Source organism: Macrotis lagotis, chromosome 5 (genome assembly GCF_037893015.1).
Source record: "Macrotis lagotis isolate mMagLag1 chromosome 5, bilby.v1.9.chrom.fasta, whole genome shotgun sequence".
Classification (NCBI taxonomy): Eukaryota; Metazoa; Chordata; class Mammalia; order Peramelemorphia; family Peramelidae; genus Macrotis; species Macrotis lagotis.
In genome coordinates, this window is record NC_133662.1 from 2,147,939 (window position 1) to 2,160,282 (window position 12,344).

At 33.3% G+C, this 12,344-nt stretch overlaps 1 protein-coding gene across 12 annotated transcripts in view; it reads left to right on the top strand.

Annotated features, from left to right (window-relative positions):
- SLC26A8 (solute carrier family 26 member 8) overlaps positions 1 to 12,344 on the top strand; it is a 169,180-nt gene that overhangs the window by 56,592 nt on the left and 100,244 nt on the right. For all 12 annotated transcript variants that reach the window (XM_074236437.1, XM_074236436.1, XM_074236439.1 and 9 more), the window contains one exon: positions 5,782 to 5,864. In XM_074236437.1, the coding sequence (XP_074092538.1) occupies positions 5,782 to 5,864 (83 nt within the window). The remainder of the gene's footprint in view (positions 1 to 5,781; positions 5,865 to 12,344) is intronic.

Here is a 12,344-nt window from a genome sequence, read left to right on the forward strand (position 1 = left end):
ATATACACCAAATGGTATAGCATCCAAATTGTGAAAAAAAGGAGAGTTAAAGAAGGAAATAGAATTTCCCCTCTCAGAATTAGATAAATTTTAACTAAAAATTAAGCAAGAAAGAAGGCAATATAGAGAATTTTAGAAACATCATATATGATAGACCTCAGGAGAAAATGGTATGGGAATAAAAAATAATATACCTTTTCTCAGAAGTTTATGGCATCAATACACAATTGACCCCAAATAGGGCATAAAAAAATCACACTATCTGGAGTGGCTAGGTGGCACAGTGGATGAAGCACCAGCCCTGGAGTCAGGAGTACCTGGGTTCAAATCCAGTTTCAGACACTTAATAATTACCTAGCCATGTGGCCTTGGGCAAGCCACTTAACCCCATTTGCCTTGCAAAAACCTAAAAAAAAAATCACACAATCATAATGGATTTAACAATGAGCAGTAGAAAATAGGTTAAAATTCATTGGAAACAGCCTTAATATCCTAGAACCAGTGGGTAAAATAGAAATTAAAAGAGTTCATACCCTCCTGAAAGAGATCTCAAAATGAAAACTACATTTTATATCTAATTCTGTGTGAAAAGTGTTTTTTTTTTGTATTTGTGTTCCTATAGATCCTGGATTTGCCTTGGTAGGTAGACTTCAAAGTATTTTATAGTCTACAATTTTTTTGTAGACAATTCATTGGAAACTAAAGAATAAGTGGGTCAAAGAACAAATCATAGAAATAACCAATAACTTCATTAAAAAGAATGACAACAGTGAGAAGAACATATAAAATTGTATGGGATGCAACCAAAGCAGTAGTTGGGACAAATTTGCTGTCTTTAAAAGCTTATATCAATAAAACAAAAAAAGAGTCTTTAACTAAAAAAAACTAGAAAAAGAACAAATTAAAAATCCACAAATATTTTGAAAATCAAAGTAGAGATTAGTAAAATTGAAAATAAAAAAATCCATTGAACTAATAAAAACAAAAGGCTGTTTTTATGAAAAAAATTTTAAAAAGAGAAAAATCATTGGTTAATAAGATTTTTGAAAAGAAGAAAACCAAATTAACTATCAAAAATGAAACTGGTGAATTCACAAATTAAAGCAACTATTAGGAGCTATTTTACCCAATTACATACCAAGAAATCTGATGATCTAAGTGAAATAAATATTTATAAATATATAAATTGCCCAGAATAAAAGAAGAGGAAAGAGAATGCTTGAAAAATACAATCTTAAAAAGGAAATGGAACAAACCATTAATGGACCTCCCTTAAAAAAAATCCCCAGGATCAGATGGATTCACAAGTGAATTCTACCAAAAATTTAAACAACAATTAATTGTAATACTATAGAAACTTTTTGGAAAAAGTTTGAATGAAAAAAATGAAAAAGGAATCCTATCAAATTCCTTTTATACATAAATATGATGCTGCTACCTAAACCAGGGAGAGCAAAAAAAAAATAAGATACTAGCAAAGAGATTATAATAATGAATCACTAAGAATATATACACTATGACCAGATGTGATTTATACCAGTAATGCAGGACCAGTTTAGTATTAGGAAAACTATCAACATAATTCTGTATATAATAAAACCAACAGAAATCATATGATTATCTTAATAGATGATGAAAAAACTTTTTATAAAATACAGCACCCATTCCTATTAAAAACACTAAAGGGCATAGGAATAAACAGAGCTTTTCTTAAAATAATAAATAGTATCTATCAAAAAAATCAGCAAAGGGGAGGCTAGGTGGCAGAGTGGATCGAACACAGGCCCTGGAGTCAGGAGTACCTGAGTTCAAATCCAGCCTCAGACACTTAATAATTACCTAGCTGTGTGGCCTTGGGCAAGCTACTTAACTCCATTGTCTAGCAAAAACTTAAAAAAAATTGTAAAAAATATAAAATACTTGGAAGTCTATCTACCAAGGCAAATCCAGGATCTATGGGAACACGAATACAAAAAAAAACACTTCAGAATTAAATATAAAAAAAATGAAAAAATATTAATTGATCCAGGTAGGCCAAACCAGTATAATAAAAATGATAATTCTACCTAAATTATTTTACTTATTCAGTGCCGTATCAATCAAACTACCAACAATTATTTTAAAAGGCTAGAAAAAATGATAACAAAATTCATCTGGAGGATTGAAATGTCAAGAAAATGAGAATAAAAAAATGTGAATGAAGGTGGTTTAGCTGTATCAGATTTCAAACTGTATTATAAAGCGATAATCATCAAAACAATCTTTGGTTATGGAATAGCATGGTGGATCAGTGGAATTAGATTAGCTATACAAGATACACTTGTAAATTACCATAGCAGTTTAATATTTGATAAACATAAAAACCCAAGCTTTTGAGATAGAACTTATTATTTGACAAAAACTACTGGGGAAAACTAAAAAAAAAAGTATGGCAAAAGCTAAGCATAAACCAACTCACACCAGGATGATACCATAAGCCAATTAGGAGAGCAAAGAATAGTTTACCTGTTCAGATCAATGGAGAAGGGAAGAATTTATGACCAAATGGGATAGCATTATGAGATATAAAATGGATAATTTTGATTATATTAAATTTAAAAAGTTTTGCACAAGCAAAACCAATGCAATCAAGATTAGAAGGAAAGCAGAAAATTGGGAAACAATTTTTACAGCAAGTGTCTCTGATAAAGACTTCATTTCTCAGATATCTATAGAACTGGGTCAGATTCATAAAAATACAAGTCATTCCTCAATTGATAAATGGTAAAGGGATATGAACAGGTAAGCCATCTATAGTCATATGAAAACAAGCTCTTAATCATTGTTGATTAGAGAAATGTAAATTAAAACAACTCTAAGGTACTATCTTATACCTCTCAGATTGGCTAATGTGACAGAAAAGGAAAATGCTAAATGTTAGAGGGAATGTGGAAAAATTGGGACACTGATGCACTGTTGGAAGAATTATGAACTGATCCAGCTGTTCTGGAGAGCGGTATGAAGCTATGCTCAAAGGGTTATAAAACTGTGCAAACTCTTTGATCCAGTAATAAAACTACCAGGTCTATATCTCAAAGAGATTTTTTAGAAAAGGAAAAGGAAACATAGGTAATAAAATATTTATAGTAGTTTTTTTTTTTTGTGGTGGCAAAGAAATGGAAATTGAAGGGATGTTCATCAGTTAGGGAATGACTAAGCAGTTTTGGTATAATTTTGTAATGGAATGGAATTTCTTGTATAACAAGAAATGATGAGCTGGATGATTTCAGAAAAACCTGTAAAGATTTACATGAATTGGCACAGAGTGAAGTGACCAGAACCAGGAAAACATTGTACACAGTAACAGCAATATTATATGATGAAGAATTGTGAATGACTTAACTAGTCTTTCATTGTATTAGAAATACAATGATTGAAGACAATTCCAAATGCTGTCTACATCCAGAGAAAGAGCAAATGGAATCTGAATGCAGATTGAAGCACGCTAATTTTCACTTTATTTTTTTAATTTATTTTTTCCTTTTTTGTTTTGTGTCTTCTTTCACAACATGAGTATTATAGTAATTTTTGCATGATTGCATATATATCAAATTGCTGCTTATCTCAAGATGGGCATTGTTGGTGGGGAGAAAGGGAGAGAATTTGTAACTCAAAATTTTAAAAATGATACTGTTTTTATGTGTATGTGGGAAAAATAAAATGTAATAGAGGAAAAACCCATAGGAGGATAAAAAGGAAAGAGAAAAATGTAAACTGTGATAAACTTTAATGATATTGTTTATAATAATGCTTTGAATTTGTATAATATAGTACTTTTAACTTATTCAGATGATTTCTATCTCTTATCTCATCTGATCCTTGTAATATCCTGTAAAATAAATAAGAAAATAATATTATCACTTTTTATATATTAGGAAATTGAGGCAGGGTGAGGACTAGCATCTTTTTTAAAGATTTTATTTATTTTGAGTTTTACAATTTTTCCCCTAATCTTACTTCCCTCCCCCCACCCCCCACAGAAGGCAATTTGCCAGGAGGACTAGCATCTTGCCTAGGTTTACTTAGCCAGTAAAAATCTTCTGGCTACTTGCTCCATTCTTTTTCCATCTGTCTTTCTGTCCATCTCCTTGGGAAATCCATATGTGATTTTTGGCAAATAAACTGATAGATCTGGAGTTAATCTAATGTTGTTTGTTCTGTGTCAAGCACTATGAGGACACAGAATGTTCAGGGGCTCAGAAATCCTTTTATTTCCCCATATGTTTGGGTATGGGGTACAAAGAATTCAGTTCAACAAGCTTATTACATGCCTATTATGTGCAGGGAACTGTGCTAGACAGTATGGAAAACACAAAGATAAATGAGACATTGTTTTTACAGTCATTTAGGGACTCTTCTAAATAATGCATACATACTTTTCTTCTCATTTGGTAAGACTGGCTCTGGGTTGTCTTCTAAAAATATTTTATTTTGTTTTTAGAGAGCTCATTTACACTATTAATCACACAGCTATAGAATTGAGTTTAGATCCACTGCAGTTATGAATTTCCCATGCTTTCTTTTATATTATTTGTATTGAACAGTTATATGGAAGGATCAGAAGGGAAAGATAATCTCTAACTGGAAAAACAGATAAAGGCTTGATAAAGGAAACATGAGCTGGATTTTGAAAGAAAGGTAGAAATTGGGTGGAGATTGTTCCATGGGATATTATATGAATATAATAATATTAATATGTTATTTTCCAATTCTGAATCACCAAAACTGATGCTTCATTTCTGCTGAATTGTTCTCAGGGGATATCTGTAATGCATCCAGAAATAAAGCCTTAAGGCTTTACTGATTGAGGCAATCTGGGACCAAAGTAGATTAAAATCACTCCAAGAAGTTGTTAGCCCTTTGACAACTTCCATTTAACCACAAAACTAGGTATTCTGCTCACTGAGTAAGAAGTGAACCTAGAGCTAGCTACTCCTCAAATTCGATCCATTCATCTTTGCAGGGTCCTCTACTTGGTTGCATTGTCATCATTAGAGCATTAGTCTCTGGTATGCCACAAACCAACTCTGATCTTACTCAGATTTGTATTTAATTTTTGGAACTAGTACTAGGAAAAAGACCTAAGGGTGAGGAAGTATTTCATGTATACTACAGAACTTAGTGAGTTCTTCTTTCTATGGTTCTACTTTTAATGAAAGGTCTTTAGTAAGCTGGAACAGACACTAGACTAACCAATTCTTTTCTATTAGCTAGTTTCTGGAAAAAAGGACTGGTATTTTTATAGAGAAATAAACATTAAAAACAATTCAGTTCGCTGAGAACTTTTCTAGACTATAAAAGGTTAATTGTGATTGTGATTCTTAATAGCATTAGCAGGTATGAAAAATCTTGTTTGTATTATGCTAAGGTACTCTTCCAAGTTCACAAACCCTAAGAACTCAAGTCAGTTTCTCTCTTAAATCACTGTAGTTGTTGAGTTTGGGGACTGGAAAAAGAAAACAAGCACCAAACCATGTATTGTTCCTATTAACCAAATAGAGTCCAAAGTGACTCTTCAATCCTGGCCCTAATACTGAAGAGTTGAGAAGGCAGAATGGGGTCTTTGATTTTTTTTATTGATTTTTTTTTTTTTTGCTCTCCATGGCCCTTTACCATGCTGCTGTCCCTTTATTTTGCAGGTGATCATTCTACTAGAGGCTTTTAAGCCACTGTCCTTTTGTAAATAAAACACAGGCCTAATATGATTATGTTTGCTCTCTTTTTTTTTCTTCTTAAATCCAGATTGTCTCCTTCACTGTCATTGCAAACAAGATCCACATGAACACTGAAACCAGCAGACACATTGTTGAGATGATTCCTTATAGGTGAGTAATTTCCTATTTCCGGGACTGCTCATCCAACTGTCCCACCCTTCTCAACTTCAGGATAATCTGATAGTCTCCAATGGCAATTTCAGTCAATAGGAGAGTTGGAAGTATTGACTTGAGATTAACTTCAGAACTTTCATTCTCCTGGAAGAAAATAGCAGTACAAGGTATATTGTTGTTGTACCCCAATTGCTTATATGAGTCAGTTAGCAAGCATCTATTTTATAAGCCTTTATTTAATAGATGCTCTGTGTCAGGCACTCTACCAAGAACCTGGAATATAAATACAAAGAATGAAGCAATCTCTACTCTTAAGAAGCTTATATTCTTGTTTCTCTGGGCAATATATTTATCCGTTTCTTGTGAAAAGAATGATCTATGAATTTAGTTGTATCAACATCCTAGACTTTAGAAAAAGTTCTGGGTGAGGTAACTGATAACTTTTTTTCCTTCACAAAGTAAGCACAACCTAAGGTATAGATTTCAAGTCTTTACATTCTAGTCCATCCTCCATTCAACTGCCAAAGTGATCTTCCTTAAACTCAGATCTGACCATATCAATCCCTACTCAATACATTCTAATAGTTTCATGTTACCTCTAGGATCACATCTGTATTTCCATTTGGTTTTTAAAGCCCTTCTCAATTAATTTCATCCTGTCTTTCCAGGCTTTTTACCCTTGTTTGCTCTCAACAATTCAATCCAGCAACACTGGCCTTCTTACTCTTCCTCCCACATGACACTGGTTTCCATGTCTTTTCCTGCTTGTCCCTTATTCCTGTGTTAGTGTTGCTTCTTATATCTACATCCTAACTCTCCTGGTTTCCTGCAAAATCCCAACCCCTCAACTCCCACCACACACACTCTAATTCTTTCTAGAATTAATAGGGGGTTAGCAAAGTCTTTCTACACTCCTGATTTAAAAAGGGGTACTCCAAAAGGAGCACATTATGATTGAAAAGCAGGAACAAAGTCTTGATCATCTAAACAATGGATTATCATTTTATCACTAATGGGAGGAGTTTCATAATAATTGAATACTTTCTTGGATAGCCTTGCATGATTTTACATCCAAAATGAAGGAATCAGACAAGAAAGTACAGAACATGATTCTATGACTACCACAGGGACTACTGCTACTTTTTAATTTATGAGACATTTTTACATACATTATTTCATTTGAACATTATACCAACCTATATGTGAGAGTAGGCTATGTGATGCAATGGAAAGAGCACTGGATGTGGAATCAGATAGTCTGGGTTTGAATTCCAGTTCTGTGCCTCTATCCTTTGTGATTTTAAGTCCCTTAGCTTCTTGGAGCCTTAGTTTCTTTATCTGTAAAATGAGAGGGTTAGGCTAGATGATCTCTTGGTAGGGAATAAAATAAAGGTTTTTTATATTTGAATGACTGTTTTGTGTTGTTTTTGTTGTTATATATTAATTATCTTGTTTTCCTAATATCAAACAACTGCTGCTTCCCTGGTATTGATACCAGTTGGATACAGAGAATAATTTTTTTTTGTGTATAGTGATATAGTCTTATTTCTGATATTTTATTTAAACTTTTTGTATCAGTATTCATTAGTAAAATTGCTCTCTGGTTCTCTTTCTTTACTTTCTACTTTTCTTGTTTGGGCATTAGGATAATATCTCATTTTTAAAAAATTATTTATTTAGGGCAATGGTGTTAAGTGACATGCCCAAGATCACATAGTTAGGTGATTATTAATTGTCCGAGGCTGAATTTGAAGTCAGGTCCTCCTGTGCTACCTAGCTGCCCCCATAACACATTTTTTAAAAATTTCTGAAATGGCTTCTTTCTCAATTACTGAGCATAATTTTCATACTTAGATTCTAATTACTCTTTAAAAGATTTGATAGGGGTGGCTAGGTGGCATAGTGGATAAAGCACCAGCCCTGGAGTCAGGAGTACCTGGGTTCAAATCCGGTCTCAGACACTTAATAATTACCTAGCTGTGTGGCCTTGGGCAAACCACTTAACCCCATTTGCCTTGCAAAAACCTAAAAAAAAATTTGATAAAGTTCTTTTTTAAGTCCCTCTAAAGTAAATTTTCCCCCTCTTTGGTAGTACATTTTTCCCTAGGTATTTAATTTATTAATACTAGCAAATAATAAAATAAATCGGTGGCTCTCTCAGAAGCCAAAGACAAGTGACTTGTTTGTGGTACATTCAATGATTTTTTTTATTAAATATTTTATTTGAGTTTTACAGTTTTCCCCCCAATCTTACTTCCCTCTTCCCACTCCCCCATGGAAAGCAATCTGTCAGTCTTTACTTTGTTTCCATGTTGTACATTGATCAAAATTGAGTGTAATGAGGAAGAAATCATATCCTTAAGGAGGAAAAAAAAAGTCTTAGAGATAACAAGATCAGACAATAAGAAATCTGTTTTTTTTCCTAAATTAAAGGGAATAGTCCTTGAACTTTGTTCAAACTCCATGGCTCTTTATCTGAATACAGATGGTATTCTCCATTGCAGAGAGCCCCAAATTGTCCCTGATTGTTGTTCTGATGGAATGAGCGAGTCCATCAAGGTTGATCATCACCCCCCATGCTGCTGTTAGGGTGTACAGTGTTTTTCTGGTTCTGCTCATCTCACTCAGCATTAAGCCATGCAAATCCCTCTAGGCTTCCCTGAATTCCCATCCCTCCTGGTTTCTAATAGAACAATAGTGTTCCATGACATACATATACCACAGTTTGCTAAGCCATTCCCCAATTGAAGGATATTTACTTGATTTCCAATTCTTTGCCACCACAAACAGGGCTGCTATGAATATTTTTGTACAAGTGATGTTTTTACCCCTTTTCATCATCTCTTCAGGATATAGACCCAGTAGTGGTATTGCTGGGTCAAAGGGTATGCTCATTTTTATTGCCCTTTGGTCATAGTTCCAAATTTCTCTCCAGAAAGGTTGGATGAGTTCACAGCTCCACCAACAGTGTAATAGTGTCCCAGATTTCCCACAACCCTTCCAACAAAGATCATTATCCTTTCTGGTCATATTGGCCAGTCTGAGAGGTGTGAGGTGGTACCTCAGAGAAGCTTTAATTTGCATTTCTCTAATAACTAATAATTTAGAGCAATTTTTCATATGGCTATGGATTGCTTTGATCTCCTCATCTGTAAATTGCCTCTGCATATCCTTTGACCATTTGTCAATTGGGGAATGGCTTTTTGTTTTAAAAATATGACTCAATTCTCTGTATGTTTTAGAAATGAGTCCTTTGTCAGAATCATTAGTTGTAAAGATTGTTTCCCAATTTACTACATTTATTTGATCTTGGTTACAGTGGTTTTATCCATGCAAAAAGCTTTTTTAATTTAATATAATCGAAATCATCTAGTTTGTTTTTAGTGATGTTCTCCATCTCTTCCTTAGTCATAAACTACTTCCCTTTCCATAGATCTGACAGGTAAACTAGTCCTTGATCTTCTAATTTGCTTATAGTATTGTTTTTTATGTCTAAATACTGTATCCATTTGGATCTTATCTTGGTAAAAGGTGTGAGGTGTTGGTCTAATCTAAGTTTCTTCCATACTAACTTCCAATTTTCCCAGCAGTTTTTATCAAAGAGAGAGTTTTTATCCCAATAGCTGGACTCTTAGGGGTTTATCAAACAGCAGATTACTATAATCATTTCCTGCTATTGCACCTAGTCTATTCCACTGGTCCACCACTCTATTTCTTAGCCAATACCAAACAGTTTTGATGACTGATGCTTTATAATATAATTTTAGATCAGGTAGGGCTAAGCCCCCCTTCTTTTGCACTTTTTTCATTAAGTTCCTGGAAATTCTTGACTTTTTTTATCTCTTCATATGAATTTACTTACAATTTTTTCTAACTCATTAAAGTAATTTTTTGGAATTTTGATTGGTAGGGCACTAAACAGGTAGTTTAATTTTGGTAGAATTGTCATTTTTATTATTTTAGCTCTACCTACCCATGAGTAGTTGATATTTTCCCAGTTATTTAAATCTGATTTAATTTGTGTGAGAAGTGTTTTATAATTGTTTTCAAAAAGTTTCTGAGTCTGTCTTGGCAAATAGCCTTCCAGGTATTTTATATTGTCTGAGGTTACTTTGAATGGGATTTCTCTTTCTAGCTCTTCCTGCTGTATCTTGCTAGACATATATAGAAAAGTTGAGGATTTATGAGGGTTTATTTTATAACCTGCAACTCTGCTAAAATTGCTAATTGTTTCCAGTAGTTTTTTGGATGATTTCTTGGGATTCTCTAGGTAGACCATCATGTCATCTGCAAAGAGTGAGAGTTTTGTCTCTTCCTTCCCAATTCTAGTTCCTTCAATTTCTTTTTCTTCTCTAATTGCTGAAACTAACATTTCTAATACAATATTGAATATAAGTGGTGATAATGGGCACCCTTGTTTCACCCCTGATCTTATTGGGAATGCCTCTAGCCTCTCCCCGTTGAATATAATGCTTGTTGATGGTTTCAGACAGATACTGCTAATTATTCTAAGGAACAGTCCATTTACTCCTACACTCTCTAGTGTTTTTAATGGGAATGGGTGCTGTATTTTGTCAGAAGCTTTTTCAGCATCTATTGATATGATCATATAATTTCTTATAGGTTTGTTGTTGATATAATTAAGTATACTAACAGTTTTCCTAATATTGAACCAACCCTACATTCCTGGGATAAATCCTACTTGATCATAATGTATTATCCCAGTGATAATTTGTTGTAATCATTTTGCTAAGATTTTATTTAAGATTTTTGCATCTATATTCATTAGGGAAATAGGTCTATAATTTTCTTTCTCTGTTTTAACTCTTCCTGGTTTAGGTATCAGCACCATATTGGTTTCATAGAAAGAGTTAGGCAGAGTTCCATCTTTCCCTATTTTTCCAAAGAGTTTATATAGAATTTGAACCAATTGTTCCTTAAATATTTGGTAGAATTCATTTGTGAATCCATCAGGCCCTGGAGATTTTTTCTTAGGGAGTTCAATAATTGCTTGTTGAATTTCTTTTTCTGAGATAGGGTTGTTTAGGTATTTAATCTCCTCTTCATTTAACCTGGGCAACTTATATTTTTGTAAATATTCATCCATTTTACTTAGATTATCAAATTTATTGGCATAGAGTTAGGCAAAATAATTTAGAATTATTACTTTAATTTCTTCCTCATTGGTGGTAAGTTCACCCTTTTCATTTTTGATACTAGAAATTGGTTTTCTTCTTTTTTTTAATCAAATTGACCAGAGGTTTATCAATTTTATTGGTTTTTTTTTTCATAAAACCAACTTTTGGTTTTATTTAATTCAATAGTTTTTTGCTTTCAATTTTATTAATTTCTCCTTTAATTTTTAGAATTTCTAATTTGGTATTTAATTGGGGATTTTTAATTTGTTCTTTCTCTAATTTTTTAGTTGCATATTTAGTTCATTGATTTCCTCTTTCTCTAATTTATTCATGTAAGCATTTAGAGCTATAATATATCCCCTGAGAGTCGCTTTGAATGAATCCCATAGGTTTTGGTATGTTGTTTCATTATTGTCATTATCTAGGATAAAATGATTAATTCTTTCTATAATTTGTTTTTTGGTCCACTCATTCTTTAAATTGAGGTTAATCAGTTTCCAATTGGTTCTGGGCCTATATCTCCTTGGCCCAGTATTGCATATGACTTTTATTGCATTGTGATCTGAGAAAGATGTATTCACTATTTCTTCCTTTCTGCAGTTGATCTGTTCAATGATTCTTTGATTGACTTGTTTAAAAATCTTTATTTCTTATTTTGTCCATTTGTATATTTTGTATTGTTGCAGAGAGCTATCCATATCAAGTTGCTCAATATCTTCATTTAATAGATGAGAAAACACATACCTAGAAAGTTCATGTGATTTGCTCAAGGGAGGTCTTTGGTTCAGCATCTTAGAATGTTTTGGTTGTCAGAATTTCTCACATTTTGCAAGTGCTTGTCTCAGTTAACCTCCGTACTGCTACTTGATCAAATCCAGGTTATTGAGGCTTGTCTCCAGAGCTAAGCTTCTAGGACTTGCTCTTAGAAGTAATCATCTAAAGTATGCTTTTCTTTTACTATTCTTTTCTCCCCTTCTGTATTATTTGCCAAGTTTATAATTTTACAGTCAGTCAAAAGACCTTGTTATAGTGGCTCACATTCCCAACTAGTTAAGGATACTAAACTTTGACCTGTTTGTACTTTGTAAAAAAAATATGCCCCGGGGAAGCTAGGTGGCGTAGTGGATAAAGCACCACCTTGGAGTCAGGAGTACCTGGGTTCAAATCTGGTCTCAGACACTTAATAATTACCTGTGTGGCCTTGGGCAAACCACTTAACCCCATTTGCCTTGCAAAAACCTAAAAAAAAAAAGATATGCTCCCTTTAGACTCTGAGGAGCTTATTTGCTTATGGAATGGTCAGGAAATTCAACTGAGGTTTGGCAGAAATAAAGAACTT